The sequence below is a fragment of the Oryzias latipes genome, chromosome 7, assembly GCF_002234675.1.
Source record: "Oryzias latipes chromosome 7, ASM223467v1".
Lineage (NCBI taxonomy): Eukaryota > Metazoa > Chordata > Actinopteri > Beloniformes > Adrianichthyidae > Oryzias > Oryzias latipes.
The window spans coordinates 29,501,268-29,520,387 of record NC_019865.2 but is presented as its reverse complement, the minus strand read 5'-3'; the positions used below and the strand labels follow the sequence as shown (position 1 = coordinate 29,520,387).

The 19,120-nt window shown below is 43.5% G+C and overlaps 1 protein-coding gene across 2 annotated transcripts; it reads right to left on the bottom strand.

The window, feature by feature from the left end:
* Window positions 1-2,952: 2,952 nt before the first annotated feature.
* On the bottom strand, window positions 2,953-18,288 carry LOC101168851 (dnaJ homolog subfamily C member 5). Of its 2 annotated transcripts, none has more exons than XM_004086321.4 (5): window positions 18,098-18,288; window positions 8,637-8,778; window positions 5,970-6,183; window positions 5,269-5,440; window positions 2,953-5,020 (listed from the first exon to the last, which is right to left on the bottom strand). In XM_004086321.4, exons 2-5 carry the CDS (start codon window positions 8,741-8,743, stop codon window positions 4,923-4,925), a joined length of 591 nt encoding a protein of 196 aa, XP_004086369.1. In that variant the 5' UTR covers window positions 8,744-8,778; window positions 18,098-18,288; the 3' UTR covers window positions 2,953-4,922. The 2 variants fall into 2 exon arrangements, with proteins under 2 accessions (XP_004086369.1, XP_011471251.1); XM_011472949.3 differs by lacking the exon at window positions 18,098-18,288 and adding an exon at window positions 17,398-17,525.
* Window positions 18,289-19,120: the final 832 nt, after the last annotated feature.

Sequence of the window (19,120 nt, the reverse complement as noted above, 5' to 3'; positions counted from 1 at the left end):
CTGACGCAACCCTCTCTATTTATCCGGGCTTGGGACCGGCACAGAGGCAACTGGCTTGCAACCCCTGTGGCTAGATTAGCTGTATGACATTGGAAGTAATTTGATCTAACAGGTAGCTCTTCGAGCTCATTTCCTTTTGTCAAATGCTTGTGTGCCACTGTTTGCTTGTAGATTTGGATGTTTTACTGTGAGGTTTCTGGTTAAGCAGAAAGGACCTGCTGCATGGTCAGATCATTTCACTCCTTTCCAGTGATTTTCTTCTTAAACTAGCATTGTCTTCCTGCTCTTAGGCTCCATCTTTTTGCAGTTTGAGGATTTTCCGAACCAGAAGGGTGTCACTAAAACACAACAGCATTCCTGACTGTGAGGACATCCAACAGTTGCCGTCCTTTTGCAAGAGGGTGGTGGGTGTTTAAAACCAGCTGAATGCCGGAGCTTTGACTGCTTTGAAATAAAACCTGACCTGCACAGATCATTGAAGTTGCCTGTGCTGTAAATAACCGACCTGCTCAGCAGACAGCGTTGACTAAAGTTCAAGTGTCTCCGTTGTGTCAGCTCTTCATGCAGGACCTTTCAGAACACCCACATTTTAAAAAGGGCCTTTCTTGTCCTGCAGGAATTCCTTCACTCAGTGAACCTTTTCCTGAAGCTCCTCTGACACCAGAACAACACCAGACCAGGCATGAGGGAGACTCTACCTGCTTTCAACGCCCTCCAGATCTTCGTCCCTGGTTCCTTCCTCTTCCTCCCAACACTCTCTCTCCGGCTCATTCAAAAGTCACGTAGAAAGCAGAAGGGGAGAAGTGGAAGGGCTCTTTGTTTCTGGCGGCTCCTCTCCATCTGCAGGAACCTGCGTGTGCTGTGGGGCATCGGGTTTCTGCCCCACGCCTCTGAGCTGATCCTCTCAGCCCATATGAGGCGGTGGCTGGTATGTGGACCGATTAAGCTCCTGCCAGGCTGTGCTGCGTCTACGGTTTCACCCTCACAGAAACCGCATTCAGGTTTATCACGATCCAGTTCAGAGAAACACACAACTCTGGAACTTTGCACGGCTGCACGAACGTTGTTTGCGTTCTGCCTGCTGTGAATGTGAACTTGCACACTTCAAAACAAGCAGCACAACATAATAAAAGCTTATAGTGGATAACACAATATTGTCAATATTATCAGTACAAGTTTCTGAACTAATCTGATGGAATGGACAGTCAGCGTCCCGTCAGTCCAGAAATGAGTTTGAAGAAAAACAGTAAAGATGGTCAGTGATCACAAGATCTTGATCCAATCAAACCCGATACGAATATAGCATATAGGATGATATATAGGGTAAAATATAGAATGACATATAGGATGATATATAGAATGATATATAGGATGATATATAAGACAAAATATAGAATGATATGTAGGATAAAATATGGGGGCCGGTTCAGCTTGTGCTGGTTTGCGGCGCACTCCGTCCGTGAAACCTAGGTTCAAATCCAGGCTGCTCCCTGTTCCCTTCTCTGCTGCTGTGCCGGTCCCAAGCCCGGTTGGATTGAGAGGGTTGCGTCAGGAAGGGCATCCGGCATAAAACATTGCCAAGTTTACCATGCGACTCATCCTTGAGGGAGGGTTGTTTCGCTGTTGCGACCCCTGATGGGAGAAGCCGAAAGTGAAAGAAGATGTAGGATAAAAATATAGAACTATATATAGGATAAAATATAATGATATATAGGATATGTAGGCCTTGTATTGAAAATGCCTGAAGGCATCTACAATATTGCTTGAAAGACTGAGACTCAGAATGTCAGTTTAATTGACAAAGATTCACTTTCTAAAATGTTTATAATTTTTCCTTTCTCTTTTGTTAATAACTTAAATATTTACTTTGGATTTCCCTAAAGCACATGTTCATTTGCTTTCTTTTTAACATGATTTGATTGATTTAATTGATATTGATTTAACAAGATTTTATTCTTCGTCACCGGTGTCTGCTGCAGGAAGTCAAGTTAGCACAAAAAGTGGAATATTGAAGAAGATGACAGTATTTTGGTTCTTTCTGAGTTTAAATTTTCTTCCCAAATGTTTTTTCTTGCAATAATTAATTTTCCATCTCAGCGTATATCAAAGTTTCACTCCGAGGAAACTGGTATTTTTGGTGTTTTGAACATGTTCTTGTGGCATTTTTCTCATGGGGGGAGGACATAATTTAGAATAACTTAGCCTAGCTGAGTATTTTTTTTATCCAAAATGCGATGAATCAGAAGCAGATGAAAAAAAATACAGTTTTTCAGAAGATTGTATTGGTGACGGAGAAACTGCTATGGGCGGGGCCAAGGGCTCCCTGCTCCACTCCATTACGATGCAAATAGATGGGGTTAGATTGGGGTTGTGAGGGGCTGTAAACTAGCGGGGGTGGGGTAAACAGGTGGGTGATGGGAAGTGGGGGCGGGCTTACTCTACCCCATTATTGCCAGCCACAACGCAGAGGTGCATTTTTGATGAACGAGTAAACGACATCGTCATAATGAAAAGACCCCTGGGAAAGATTTTGGAAAAAGATCAAAGATGTTCGGAGCGGAACTTTAAAGGACATACGGAACATGGAAAACGAGTCAACATTTAGGATTCTGGATGAGTTTAATCTGATGAGCTTTGACTCGGTAAAATTTGGAAAAGACACCAATAACAATAATCAAATTGGTTTTTGCACATTGAATGGAACAGGGTTATTTATTTCAGGATAAATGTTATAATGCTTAAAGGAGAACGTCGACACAGCTTCTGTGTAACTTTTAGGTTACGTCAGTCACTACACCATCCTCAGCAGTCTTCACGAAGACGAGATCGTCAGCTCATCGATCGGTTTCTACTCCATAACAGATGGGGTTTTAAGATGTGGACGACCTTAAGTCATCCCTGGGAATCCAGACTTTGAGGTCGATGAATAAAAGTGGGAGTGAGGCCACAGACTCTGAAGCTTCAGAAACATTTATTTTACAACCGCACATCATTTACATGGAACATTATGGGGTCATGCTAAAACCAGAGAACCTGCACGTCTCTACCCTTCACACGGAGTGTATTTACATCACTGTCCAACAGTTCACATTGACTTTCTACACAACCCCCCCAACATTCCAGCTAGGACTTCACTTAAATATTTGAAATAGAAGAAAAAAATGGATAAAAGAATGCTTCATTTCCTTCACAGGCAGGAGTCTACTCACACAGTATTTCTGTTTGTTGGGAGTCCATGTTCACCCAAGCGCTCTGAAATCTTTCTGGGCACAGGGATACTCGTTGATGCAGATGCAACAAAACTATCCTGAAATGAAAGTGGCTTTCCCTGAAAGTGGTGCCACTCAAGAGAAACTATCAGAGAAACACCAAAGAGACGAATTTTAGTGGAAAGAAACCTCAAACTGGGTCTCTTTCAGCGTTAAATGCTTTGGAAGTGCGTTTCGTCAACGAATAAGACTTTGGATATCAACAACGTAATCAGATTGATTTATTAACAACATTAATCATTACAAACAAAAATGATCTAAGAACAGATAAAAGGGAAACAAATCAAATCTAAATTGGAAACAAATACATCTAAACGTACACTTTCAACAACATTTACATCTTTTTTCTGGTCTGTAGAACTAAAACAGAGAAGAGAGGGGTGATGTCGGACTGACACTCAGACATTTGTCTGCTTTTTGAACTCTTCCGGACTCCTGCAGACAGAAGACAGCTGGGATAGTTAACAAAGTGTTGAGCGTACTCCGCCCCCAATCACTCCAAATATGGGCAAATGGGCGGGACCATAAACATATAAAGTTTAGCTGGTCCAGTCATCTGACAATTTAAAAAAAAATGATTAAAATGCGAAAATGTGAGCTCTGAAAACCATAAATAGAGTTTCTTGAGGGCCAATTCCAAATGGACGTAAGGCCGCCGTTGGCCCTCGGGCCAGAGTTTGGACGCTCCTGCATAGTTAAAAACAAACAAGCCTCAACATCCGTCCAGGCAGACACACATCCACCACCAGCATCCTCTTTAGTCCTAAAAAGCTCAAAGTCCGTTCAGGTTCCTCTGTAACCAGCGTGGACTGAAGTTCAGAGTCGGTAAAAGAGCCAAAAGGACTGGAACCATCGTTTCTGCTCAGGCGGACTAGAGCAGAACCCGTTCATCGCCATTACAATCTCATTGAACGTCATCAACATCTAGTTGCAGAAATGTTCATGTTTTACCATCTACTGCTGTTTAAAAACGATCAAAGCTGGTGTGTCTTCTGTCATACAAGGAATCCAAATCAATACTTGGAGCAGGTTGGTTTGCAGTCGTCCATGCTTAAAGCCTGGATCTCTCAGCAGGCTCCACCCATTTCTTCCCTTTATTAAACTTAAATGAAATGGGAGGAAAAAGTGTCTGATGTCTTCATGCGTCATCTTCAGAAGAGAGAAGAGGAACAGACAGACGCATTACAAAGTAGGAGCAGAAGAATTCAAGATGCAATAGGTGTGTTTTGGCTGATGGAGCAGCGTTAGGGCTGGGTGATAAAATCATCTGTGGCTTCTGAATCAAAGGGTTGATCCCCAAAGCAGACCGTCCAATGGCCATTGAAGGTTTCAGTGGTTTTTGCATATTTCTGCACAGCTGATACAGCTGAATCCCTCCAACAGCTTTTGTCAGACGGCGGCGCTCCTGTTGAGCTGGAGCGCGCTCAGAGGCTCAAACATGCTGCTGCTCACAGAGCTCGCTCTAAGCAGCAGTTAAGAGAGGATGGCGGCTGACAGACGGGGTGGTCTCACAGACACAAAAACCTACTATTTGACACATGCAGACGTAGAAAGACTCCGTTTGCATCCTGATTAAAAAAACAACTATTGTTGGGATTGTACAGGTGGGTCTACCACCGAGCCCTAGTAGCTGCGAGCTGTGTGTTTGTGTGTTCAATAGGAGTCAGTCTTGTAACTGTGGTGAGCGTCAGAGGTGAGCTGGGTGGTCTCTGTGGCCGATGACGGCTGCATGACGATCGGATCACTGCCGTCTGGAAAGAAAAACACAGACTATCGTGAAGCACACGTCAAACATCAATCCAATAAAAGAACAGGAAGAACGGCTCTGAATTGTGGAGTGTGGAAGCAGCAAAAACAAAAACTACCAGTGAAGAAAAAGATGACACTGGTTCAGTGTGTGCAGAGACACCTGGACATTATTTTGGAAAATCCAGCGGCCTAAATCCTAAATGCCATCAAGTGACATTTCTGAGCACGCTGAGTGTCTGCTTGTGGTTACCTTTCTCCTCGGCGGTCATCTGCGCCTCCAGGTCCTCAGGAGACACGTAGAAGTCTGGCTCCTGGTCCATCGGGGGCCGAGGTTTACATTTGCCGCAGCAGCAGTTGCAGCAGCAGCACAGGCAGCAGCAGCAGTAGCAGCCTGTTGCCAGGCAGCAGAAGGCAAACAAGGCCTGTGGGATCAAACACATGCAGATGTTTTACTCATTTCACATCAGTTTGAAGACCCCCTCCAAGGAAAAAGGGGTTCTCGTGGCATTTTTCTGATGATGGACATTCATGATCTACAAAAACAGCCGTGAACAGGTCCAGTCTTTAGAAATGAATCTAGATGTGTAGAAGTAACAGTTTGGAACTATGAAAACGTTACATTTTTTTTAACTGTTGGCATGATAGATTTTTTTACTCTTGAGCCACACCTTTCAGCCTTTTGTTTGGTTGCTTAAATGCTTGTTTCGTTCCAAAAAGCTGTTTGTTTAACATTAGGAGTGTTGATTCGGTTCCTCAGTAAATATCTGTAACAGCTAAAAACGTCACAGTTCAACCATAAATATTCATCCTTACAGGAAACAATGTGATTCGCTGCAGTACTGCAAGTATTCAGGACAAAAGGGGAGTAGAAGTCCAATACTTCCTTCCAGATGTGCTTTCCGTGGTGCTGCTAGCTGTATTTAGATGTCTCAGTAAATACATTCGTCTTACCTTTGCCCACCAGCTTGACAAGACAAAGTAAGTGTTGACATTCTCCTCTCCGAACTGTTCCGCCACGTAAAGCCCCAGAGAGCCGTATTTGTCGTAGATGTTCTTCTTTGTGGGGTCGACCAAGATGGAGTGGGCGTTGTTGATTTCTTTGAACTTCTCCGCTGCATCTGGGTTGTCCGGGTTTTTGTCGGGGTGAAACTTTAACGCCAGTTTCCTGAAAAATGCAGAGGCATAATGGCATTTAAATGAAAACGACTCAAACTGGGGGGAGGGACCCGGATGGCGCCCAACATCGTCAGCCAGAAGCAGAAATGATCAAACTTCAAACGTCATTTTTTTTGTTTACAGTGTTCCCTCGCTATGTCGCAGACTCACAGATTGTTTTCACGTAGGCTTTTATTGCCTACATGCAGATTTGCTCCAGACGCCATCACATCTTTCTCTGTACTCTATAATAACGGACTTCCTTTTTGATGAAGGCTTGACCTTGGTCAAAGCTTTGTAACGCGGCATTCACACAAGATTTTAAAAAATGCTGAAACAAAAAGTGGGTCAGTACGTCTCATTTTTGAAATTACCGGGAGCTTTATTTTGAAGGTTTGAAGACAAAGTCATCATTTGTTCTGGTTTGTCTTTGCAGAGGAATGTGATTTTCCATACTAATGACATACCGTAAATTCCGGGTTATAGAGCACACCCGATTACAAGCCGCCCCCACTCCTTTTCAAGTGTTGAGCTACCTTCATACATACATAAGCCGCTTCAGTGTACAAGCCGCATGCAATCAGCAACGCGGCCAGCCTGTCAAAGCATGTCCTGACTCCCAGACTTAATGCCACTTTTAACCTCACTGTGGGAGGAGTCGGCATAGCGTCAGCTCAAGTATTTGAAGATATCCACATCCAACAAACAGCATGCTCCTCACTCCTGTTCACAAGTTCCTCAGTTATGCTTTTTTTTTTTGGGTGTGTTTAGTTTTTTTTTACTTATTGACAATTGAGGTATCATGCATAAAATTACAAACAGTAACCATATAATCAACATTACATCCCTCAGTTATGATGAGGAAATTTACATCCGCGATTTTCAGTGTTTAAAGAATGAGCAAGGAGCCACAGTGGATGGAGAGGAGAACGGGAGAGCAGCTCTCCTTCCGCTTGTGTCGCGGCAGCATTATGGTAGTAACGGGACTGGTTAAAAAAACACACCAGTAAAATAAAGCAGCGGCGACTGAAAAGCGCGCGCCTCAGCGCACGGCTGCTGGTGGACGGAGCGAATTGTGTCTGTGCAGAGCAATCGGACTGAATACTGTACGTTTTGTGGATGACGGGCGAGAGAGGATGCGTTGTTACGTGTGGGAGTCTTCAGACTGCCATCTGTCCCGCAGCTCTATGTGAACGAGCAGCAGGAGAACATCATCTCGTATATTACGGAGCTGCTAATAGATGGGCTAGTGTCACTATGACTCAGAGGTCAATTCACTCCTGAGCATGCGCTGTCCTCTCCGTCACGCAGCTGACCGGCTTTTCCAAACCCGATGGTGATGGTGGATTTTTTCACACTGCGTTTAACGATTGCTTTTAACTTGAAAGCTTCATCATATTGTAGTGACGATCACGTGCACGTTGGGTCTAACGGCACCAAAGGATTCTGGGATGCGGTCGGGCATGCGTGTTTCTTTTTGTTGAACCATGACTGAAGTGTCTAAGACCTGAAGTGAGGTCCATGCTGTTTGGCTGCTTAGAGGTGTGTAGATAAATAATTGGCTTGCTGCTAAGAGTTGGATTACGCATTCAACCCCAGCTCCGAGATCAAAAGTACGTTCAAGGCAGCCGCCAGAATAAGCCGCAGGGCTGTAAGCGCAGGAAAAAAGTAGCGGCTCATAGTCCGGAATTTACAGTACAAGTCTTGAAACAACAAACATAACCCTTTTAAAATTGACATTAAAAAGTAGTCAGAATTGTAAATAAACTTTTCCTGAAGCTTAAAAGAGGAAAACCTGTGATTGTCGGAGTCAGTGGACAACAGAACGTTTTTTATGAGACTTTCGTTTCCGGTCAGTGCCGTCCAGAACTGGCCGTTGGTTCTGCAGCCAGGGCCTGGAGAGATTGGGGCTTTTGCTGAACCATAAGCTTTGGGACTGGTTAAACATCAGACAGACAAGTCTGTCCTGCCTGGTGGGGACATGAGACCAGCAGGGATTTGATGACATTCTGTATGGCCAAAAAAGCAAGAACAGGATGACCAATGAATCACAGGAGCACGTGTTTGGCCCACTTTCATTTAGTTTATGGTTTATGCTATGACAGTAAGAGTGAATTTGTCCATAGCGACCTTTCATTTTCAGAGTAATGACAAAGTCATCGCTTTTAATTAAATATCAAAACAGACATAGCTTTCTGTCATGTTTATTTTATCATAAAGACTGCAAAGTTCTTCAGACTTTCAGTAAAGATGCCGCATGTCAGATTCCACACATGCACAGCTGGTGCTGTTATCACTTCTCCCAGTTCAATGAATCATACATGTAAATCTCTGCACTGAATGAGAACTGAATGAAGCTGGATAGATCGATCAGAAAATGACTCCTCGGCCCTCTAGTGGCTGACAGACTAAATGCAACGGAGATTACGTCACAGCTCTATCTGCCTGTGAACAATCACTCACCTGTAGCATTTCTTGATGTCTTCTGTCGTGGCGTTCTTGTCGACTCCAAGAACAACGTACAGAGACTCGCCGGATGTGGACAGAGTCCTCTGCCTCTGATGGTCCATGGTTTATCTGCTCTCTCACTCAAGTTGCCACTGACCTGCAGAAAGAAAACGCACCAAATCAAATTTACTTACAGGCTATGAAGTGCAGAAGGAGGGCTTTTCTTCTAGCAGAGGAATGTCTGGTTTAATGCCTTTCAGCAAGGCACTAAAACCCCAGTGTTACCTCTTTCATACAGTCAGTTAGTGTTGTATCCAACAGCTACAGATACATAAAAAGTACATTTTTTTTGAGTTCCTGTACTGCTGTCATTGTGATTCTCTGTAGCAACCCCTGAAGCCTCAGTTTCTTGTACCTGTACAGGTGGGTGGGACTGACCCGCACGGGAGCAGGTTGCAGGTTGTGTGCCTGTCATAGAGAGAAGCATAGATGCATTCTGCAGTTTCCTTGAGGGTTGCACAGTCACCTTGAGGGTTGTCATGAAAATGGAATGTACCATTGTCAAGTATGTGGTAAAGGTATGGTTAAGCATTCATAGGGAAAACGAAAGTTGCTGGCTCTTAGGGTTGGGCGATGTCCCTTAAATTGGCCGTTGACGATGTTTGCTGTCAACCATCGGGATGGACGATGACATCGTCGGGGGGGGGGGGGGGTATTTTTACATTTTTCGTTCTTATATAACTGCTATTCGTTTTTTTGCTTTTTTCATTTTATTTCCCAACTGATGACTAATCCGCGATGATCCAGTATAAACTGAGGGAAGTGACTTTAACAAAAAAAAATAACAAACAAAATAGAAAAGAAGTAGTCCGCTAGTAGAACCGGGTCTAAAAGTGTGTGTCTGAGCACAGCTCGGATCGTCAGCACACACAGCGGTTTGAGCTTCAAAGCAGAAATGTCGCTCAGTCCTTAGAAAACATTCAAACAATCACGCGGATTTGTGTTTCCAGTCGTGTCCCGACTAAATAAAGGCTGATGTTATTCTTACATGTTTACGTGCAGCCAGCAAGCAGCACCACCCAAAGCTAATGTTGTTAGCCCGTGTTAGCATACTGCTAATCCTGGCTTCGTTCAGAAAAAGCACTGACCACACGGATTAAAATTCAAATGATGAGCGAACAGGTGTTTCATAATAACCGTAACATTATTAAAGGCACGTTTAGAAGACCGTCTCGTATATTACCGAGCTGACATGTCAATGTATATAGCCGCTCGGCGCTGTTTAACATTGTTTTGTATTGAATTGTTACATACAATAAAGTTTGAAAAAAAAAAGCCGCTCGGCGGAGTTTATATCCTTCCGTTTTTCAAACCCTACTGCGCATGTGCGAATGATTTATTCCGACGGAAAGTGTGACCTTAGTGAACGTTTTTATATTCTGAAAACATTTTTCTGGGCCCATGTACACGGTTGGATTCTAATCCGACCATTGATCCCATCAAGATATTTAGTACATGTAACCGCGGCTTATGGTGTCGACGCGCAACGTGGCGGGGGCGTGGCATCACGATGGTGGTCTCTCCATCGGGATGTCAGTCACCCTTCACGATGGACAATGATATCGTCCATCGGCACAACCCTACTGGCTCTCATCGTGTTTTCCTTCATTCTCTCTTTATGAGCTAACTGAGGGTTACGGCTTTGACATTTCCTATGGGCCCTTTAGAGATTTGCCAATTTTTCACCTGCAAACAGCCCATATCCACCCATGGGGGAGGTGGGACAAAGAATCAAAGGATAGCAGATGACAGAAAAAGACCACCAGAGGTCAAATGAGCCAGAATAAGAAAACATGGAAAGGAAAAAAAAAAGAAAAGAAAAAACCTGGCTGTGACGGAGTTCACAGAAACTGAAGCAAAGCTTTTTTATATTTTGCTGTAGGTGTGAACAATGGGGAGAAGATGGTTACTGAGTGAACGGTACCTAACATATCAGTATGACAGGGTTAAGAAACACACAATAACAGGTTTTAGAAAAGCATGGGTTTAGAATGTTGTGTAGGAGTGAAGGTTTCCTGGTGTCAGGTTCATAAAGATGCTGCATTTGAATCATACTTGTGCTTCAGAAGGCTATGCAGAAAACCAAAGCCAGGACCCAACCAAACACAGAACCAGAAGGAACTGAAGCAAACTGGACCTAGTGTGGCTTCACAAAGAAGATCTAAAAACTGCGGGACTGTAACAGAAAAGCAATTGTCCTCCAAGTGTTCAACAGGCGTGTGTTTCAAAGCTTCCTCAGAATCTCAGCCTGGCTTCATTTTCTAGGACCTGGGATCCTCCTTCACCAACGTGGGCTTCTCCAGACCAAAAACACCTTCTACTCTTCAAGGGGTTGGTGTCCACCTAAACGGGCCAAATACTGTCTAATGTCTTCATATGTATTCTTAGAAGCATGTCAAAAGACAGGTCTTTGTTTCTACACTCATCAAGTCCCAAACTGTTCAAACAGCAAAGAAAACAAACCAAAAAATGGATCCAGTTTGTCTTATGAGGTTAAAGGGTTTTTTGAAATCATCCCCTTAATGTGCAAGTACCAGTATCTTCTTTATTACAGTGAATCATTCGTTTTTCTGATATTTCAAACCATTCACAGAAAATTTAAAACACCTCAAATGTGAGGATTTGCACTAAGTTTAATCAGCAGCTTTTTACTCCAAACATGTTGGTCAAATTAATTAAAACTGATGAAGCCAACGGGGGGAGTGGAGTTAAGAAGGGACAGAGTCAATTCCATGAAATAACTACCAATCACAATTAAAACTGTTCATCCTGCTGGTTTGGGGGAAATAAATAGCACCTAAACTGAAAACAGTGTGAACAGAAACAAACAGAAGACACTCTAGTCATTAGTAAGGGGCAAGTAATAGCCGTCCACATCTGCTGCACGCCCGGGGTGTCCACGTGACATGGAAGTGCCCATTGGATCCCTGTAGGATGCCTTTACCAGCTACCCTCTGATTATCTCATTTCAATTCCAACAGCCAGGCTGCATGCATTCTTCTTCTACGGGCTCACCAAGTAACCTCCAAACTTGATATTTCGTGAAGGTCACCTGCACCCCCCTACAGTTTTATCCATTTTTTGCCACCGACAAACCAAATCAAGCTCAAAAGGTCAGTTAGGACGAAGTCTTAGAGACCCTCTCCAATAAAAATAGTGTTTTGGGTATTATCAGCATGTTCCTGTATCCTTTTTCTCATCATGGAGGACATTTATAGAAAAATTCAAATAAAAACAGTGTTTGAGTATTTCTTGTGGTAAATTAGGAGCAGATTAGCTTGTAGTTATGTAGAAACTACAGCCGGCAGGCCATAGTCTTCCTGCTCCGCCCTTTTCTGATGCAGACGAATAAATCCATGAACGTCTTTGTTTTCCTCGTTTGAGCTGGAATCTGGATCTAAACTGTACGGATGGATTAGCTCTGATGTTGCTGCCATTTTTGTTGATTTTTGTTAAGCTAGCAGGAGAGAGTGAAAACAAAGGGTTGATGGGAAATTAGTGAAGGCTTACTCCCCACCACCAGTTCCACCCACAACTCAGAGGCAAGTTTCTAATAAACTCATACTGCTCTGTAAGGGCGTAACGGTACACGTAGTTGGACCAAACCGTTTCGGTACGGCAATTTGGTTTCGGATCACTTTTGTACCGTTTCTGACTTTTTGTTTGTTTTTCAGGCCAGTGTTAATTATCCACTCACCTGCAGCTAATAGTTGTTATATTTTATATAGCAGATCACCTTCATAGGTTAATGTTATTATTGTTATATAAAACCAATAAATGTATTTTGCAAGAAATTTTTTCTACCTTTTTTCTACGAAAAAAATACAGAAAAAGTATCAAACTGAAGCTCGATACTTCTGAACCGAACCGAATTGAGATTTTAGTGTACCGTTACACCCTCACTGCTTTGCAGAATCTATGTCCAATAAAATTACCCTTTTTTTGTCTAAAAAAAGTCTTCTGCTTCAGCAAAAAACAAGATAAACCAAAAAGATAAACCAAAAAACTGGCATATGTAATCATAAATCCCAATGTCTGAAAAATCTACTGAAAGAAGAGCCTGTGTGGTTAAGGTCATCCCAAAGAGCTGCTGAATGTGAACCTGCTGGCTTTTCTCCTAGCAGGAGGTAATGAGAGCAGGTGTGCCATGAAAACCAAACCAACTGTGAATGGCCAGAGCACAGCAGGCTTCCCCTGTGTTGACTTACCCAGACACACAACACACGCATCTGATTGAATATTTTTATAGTGGAACGTTGACTCTCCTCACCTCAATAGGTAGAAGGAACTAGCTTGTTGCGCAAAAGATGATAGCTCAACGCTAAAACCTCTACAAATATCAAACATAAGAAACTGTCAGCTTCCAAAAACGGAATCGCTAAGAAAATGTGACCCATTTTGTTTGATTGCATCGTGTCAAAAAAGAGGAAATTGGCAAATTCTTTAGTCTTTCTTCCTGTGCTTCTAGATTTTTTAGATGTGAAAGCCAAAAGAAAGTAGAGACACCAAGTTGAATTCCATTTTACATCAGTCAAGATAACTTCTGGATTTTTTTAGATTCTGTTTTTTTTCCTGCAGAGAAATCACACAGACCTGTCGTCTAAAGTGAAGCGGACATGTCCTGCTGGACAGGCGTGTACTGGGAGGGAGGAGCAGCCGATTGGCTTCTCTCAATCTAAATATACATGGATTATCTTTAAACACAAACATTTGGAGAAAAAGGTTGGACTCTGAGAAGTGATACACCCCAAAAACAGACAAAGCCCCTGCTGTAATGATCCACTGTCGTGCCTGAAAAAGAAACAGATAAAGCTTTGTTCTTGATGCCTTCAGAACACCAGATGGTCAGTTGCCAACGCTACCATGCAGTTTTCTCACTACGGGTCTGAAAGCACATTGATCTAACACCTCCCTAATTCCCGCCTACAAGTGTGCCATGGATTAACCAATTGTGACACAGATTCTCCCCCTCCTGACTGGGATTAACCAATAAAGACAATTCACCAGAGGTCTTCGGATTATCATCACACTAAATCTTTGTGTGTGCGCGTGGGTGGGTCGGTGTGTGTGTGTGAGTGCATGTGTGTGCATGTGTGGGTGTGGGTGGGTGTATTTGTGTTTGACTAATCATGGCCAGACTCCTCCACCCAAAGCTTTGACCAGTGGAACTCTGTATCAAGCTTATGAGGTATTCAGTTGGTGGGTTACAGGTACATCTCCAAAACAAAGAACATATCATTGTTTTTGTCATACAGTCCAAAAAGTGAAACTCATACAGGCGCTGGAAACTATATGAGTGAATGACTGAATGAGAAGCTACACAGAAGACTGCTGACGGTCAGCAACATCCTTTATAGGGAGGATAAAACTCAAAAGGCCAATGGCAAACGAGCTGGCTGTTCATACAGTGCTGTATCCATCGTATTATCAAACACTTGAGATGAAGGACAAAATGTGGGAGTAAAAAGGTGCAGCAGCAACAGGAATAACTGCAGCCAGGGGAGGACTGTCGAGCGAAATCTAGTCAAGCATTGAGGATCATCTCAAGGAGAGGACTGAGGCTGGAGTCCATGCTTCAACAGCCACTACACATTCATAAGCCTGCATCCAGCAATGCTCCAGGAAGTCTTCTGTTGACTTCTCAGCATCACACCACCCGCAGATTTCCTTCTGTATTCACGCTGTCAGCTTATGGTGATGAAAGAACTTCAGCGGCAGCAATTCTGTTTTCTTGATCTGAGAAACTGAATCACCTCCACATGATTGAAAGAACTCCTGTAAATGGTCACAGCGCTCTTTTCTTGTATTTATCCTACCAAGCAAATATACAAGAACTACAACAGGCTGTATGGCAGGACACAGCTGCAGTGGGTATTCATGAACACAATACAGCTTCTGATGAAAGAGGTTTTCCATAAATGCAAATAGAGGAGCAGAAGGATTCCTGACAAAGTACCAAGAAAATGTAAATATCCTCCTTTCATGAAACCAAACGCTTTGGCACTTTAAAGATATTTATAAAACAAAATCCTCATTTACCGTCCATTATTAGACCCGACAAACCTGTCCAAAACAACAACAAAGCAGCAAAGATACTACTAACCCATGAGACGTGAACACTCAGGTCAGACCAGACAAAGGAGGAAGACGCACTGAGTACAAGAGGCAGGGCTTTACTTCACGCATGCTAGCCTCACTAACATGTCACTAAAAGCAGAGTGAAGAGGCTGGCACTGCAGTGTTAATATGCACAAAAGCCAGGCTAATTAATTAGTTTGGTTCCTGTTGACATGAGTCAGCATTCCCGAGTCAGCTCTGTAAATGGGCTCAAACATGCTAAGGTTGCAAAACAAAACGTCTGATTCCCGCTGTCTTTGGAACATCCCACACTATTGCACGGCAGTGCTGCAGGATCTGTCAGAGCAGCGCCGACTGTCAGGCTGCTGTACTTCACCTCAGAAAGACTTTTACTTCTAGAGGATGCTCTTAAGGTCTTTTAACCTCCCTCTCACAGGATTTCAACAGTATAAGCATCCGACTGTTCATTTCACTTCTTGCTTGTGTCTGCAAAAACGAACATGCATGTGAAGAAGCTTGTCCTGCTCCTTCTTGAATGCAGCGGACAATAAATATCTCAGTGTATGACAAGAACAATTCCATGTAGTTCTACTGTTGCATAAAGGATAATGGAGAGTTGAGCTGCTGTCATCTTCTCCAGGTGGAACTGAACATCTACCTGCAATTGCTCAGTAAAACCTGTCCATTAACTGTCTATGAGAACTCAACCTGCGGACGTCAGCCACAGAAAATAGTTTGCTTCCAGCTCCACCCACGTGAAGCCAATTCAGTCGTCATGTTTTCACGAAACAGACACCGCCACGTTGGAGCCAAAAATCGCCAGGAAGCAGCGATTGGTCTGAGTCAGTCCGAGTTACCGTTTCTATGGCAACTACACTCACCTAAGAGAAAGTGAGCTCGTTGGAAGTCCACACCCCAAACATTTCAAAGTGGGCTCAGGAGAATCTGCCAATCAAATGTTTCATGCGTTGGATGTGAGTCTACATATTATTTTTTCAGGCATCTGATTGGTCAGTTTAGAACTTGAATAACCAACACTACAAAAAGAAGAAAACAACAAGATAAGATTATCAAGAACATGTTAAAAAGGTATCAGATCCAGAATGGTTCTTCTGACCAATAGAATGACTAACAACTGTTTATAGAAGTCTATGGGACTTTGGATACTTGGAACCAGCAGGTACTTCCTGTTAGAAAAGCTGAGGAGTCATTCATTCCTGTTCTCCTAAAAGTCAATGTCACTGTCATCATTTCCAGGTGGAACAAAACTTAAGTAAAATCTGTTGATGAATTGACTCCAGAGGCCCAAACACAGTTGTTCTTCTTAATTATTAATTCCATAAAAAATATCAACTTGTTCCACAGGGGAAAACTGAAACCTATGTTTACACAGGTTTCCCATTCGCATTCAAAAATCTTTGACACAGATGAACAAGATCAGCATCACAGTCGAAACAGTGTTCTGAACTTTTTTAATGCTGACAGCTTAGAGAGCAGTTCCCCGTTTGCAATGCCAACTTGTGGTTTGGAACAAAACTGCTGAGCAGCAAAGCATGGTCATTTCTATGAGGTACTTCTCATAAAAGCATTTTTGTTTTTGTTTCTTGATCCCGTCCCTGCCCAGGACAGCAGGGGAATCGCACCAAGCTCCATTTCCAGAGCACCGTGTATAGCAAGGATCTTCATTATACCAGGCTCCTGCAGATGAGCTGGGATCCCAACCCGCTAATCCACCAGGATCCTCAGCATAAGTAAAGCTATCTTAGAAATACTCAACTATGTATAAGCCAATAATACATTTCTAAGAAAGCTAGAGATGGAAAATCATTGGATTTAAGAACACAGTCACAGTCCATGCATATTTCCCGTCTACTGTTTTTCAGTCGATTCTTCTTTCAGTTTCAGTTTTCTTTCTTTCATCTGAACCCTGATCCGTGAATGACCCAAGCAGAAAAAGGCTTTTCTCTTTATAAAATGGAGTCAGGTGTATTGAAGATGACTACTCCAACACAAAACACTGTGCGGTCTGGAAAAACAATACAAGGAAAAGCAACAATTGTTCCTGGAAAATTAGTGTCCAGGACAATGACAGATTATTCCAATCAGATCTGAACAGTTACATTTGCTCAGGAAAACTGACAGGATGAGACCTGCCTGCTAAAAAAAAAAAAAACTGCCATTGTGACGAATAAACACTCCTATAACTATGCGATGACACACTTCTCAGAAGAGTTAGATCATCTTGACTGTCAGAAGAGAAGTGTGATAATTCCCACTTAAAATCAGCCTTTGAACAACGTTGTTCATCTATAAATAAACCAAACTATGCTTCCATTCTGCAAGAAAAACTATAAAAACTAGTTTTGCACTGATGCTAAATCAGCTTCCAGTTGATGAACCAACGTTTCCTTTCTTCTTTAATGCCGTTGGGCCGTCATTGACTGTCCAAGAACAGCAAAACACGTGAACATCATCCAAAGCAGATCTCTCCTAAAGTGTCCCTGTGGAAACCTGATAAAAGTTGACAAATGCTGTCATTTCCATCAGACCTGTTGCTCCAGAACACAGAACCACATTTCATAAAGTCCACCCGGTCTTAGCAGACTGTGTGAGGAGCACTGAAGTGCTCAAAACACACCAAACGGTTTTCTCCTGAAGGGGATCATCTGGTTCCAGCTCAGTCCTGAACCCCCCACTGTCCAGGAACAGAGAAGCTCCTTTCTGAGTCAGCCGGTCCTGAGATCCGCGAGGCCTTCCCCACTTCAACCAGCTGAGCCATAACCACCCCCCACCCCCCGGGGGGGCAGTTCACGTCTAACTAGCCCACTTACGAGATCAAAGCGGGGCGGAGAGGGCAGCTTTGAAGGTTGGGGTTGGACAGGAGCAGCGGTTTACCCTCCGCCCTCCTCTCCAGGCAGCACCTGCTCCGTTCCAACCGAACCCGTCCGAGCCGCCCCCCCCCCCCCTGCACCTGTCTCTCTCTGCTGCCTAAGTTTCACAGGCATCCGCCTCGCGCTCAATTAAAGCCGCGTGCAAATCCGGATTTATCCTGCGCGTCTTTCATTCGACGCCCGAGAATTTAGACACTTTTCGGGAATCGGTTGAACACCCCGAGTTCGCGTTAGCGTTCCGAGGACGCGGTGACGACTCAAACAAAGCACGGAACTGGCCGTCACCGTCGGCTCGGCTAAAGCTGATAATCTCCCCGCAAAGGAAGGCAGGCAGGCAGCATCCATGTTGTTAGCCTAGCCTCGCTAGCTACCAGCTCACGAACTAATCCAAGGACAGAAAAGCCGCCCGACGCGACTCCGCCGTGCGTGACTCTGAGCTTTGCTTACCTCTTCTTCAGCGCAGGCAACGTTTCTCTGGGGTTTCTTCTGCTTAGTGACCGCCGACTATTCCTTTAATCCTCGCATCCCCGTTCAGCCTGGGCTTCCAACCGCAGCACCATTCAAAAGCCGGCAGTAGCCGCGGAGCTAAGAGTTCCACCGGGATGGAGCTGTCATACCGGCTAGGCTGCCAGTGCGCATGCGCGGCCAGAGGATCAGCGGCGCGCCCCCAACCGCGTGACAGGATGAAAATGCTCTAATAATAATAATAATAATAATTATAATAATTATAATAATAAAAAGAAGAAGAAGAAAGGTTAAAAATAATAACAGAAATAGCAGAACAGAACACATCACTCCTGTGTTAGTTTCACAGGCTCCCAGTTGATTCAAGTTCAAAATCCTCCTGTTAACCTATAAGGCCTTACATGGTATGACCCCGTCCTATATTAAAGACCTTACAGTCCCTCACCACCCAAACAGAACACTTCGCTCCCAAAATGCAGGACTGCTTGTGGTTCCTAGAATTAATAAAAGTTTGGTTGGAGGTAGAGCGTTTAGTCACCAAGCTCCTGTTTTATGGAATAAGCTCCCAGCTCATGTAAGAGAGGCCGACTCAGTTTCTACATTCAAAGTTAGACTGAAAACATTCCTCTTTGGACAGGCTTATTATCAGACTAGCTAGTAATCAGAGAATATTTTTAATTTACTGTTAATGTGTTTAAATTAAACTTAACAATTACAATCAATTGTTAAGGCCCGTACACACCTGGACGAATATTCGCCAGGCGTTATTCGCCAGCGTTTTTCGCCACGTCTTTTGTGTTCACACCCAGGCGATTTTCGCTGACGATGAGCCGAGCGAACATGCAATTTCATTCCCTGACATTAGATGGCGCTTAATGTAAACAGAAATACACCTGTACACAAGGTGGCGCTGCGCAACTTTACGCTTCTTAAAGTCGCTTTTCGCTCAGAAGAAGAGAGCAAGTATTTACGCGCTTGTCAGAATCATACAAAGAAAACATGAAT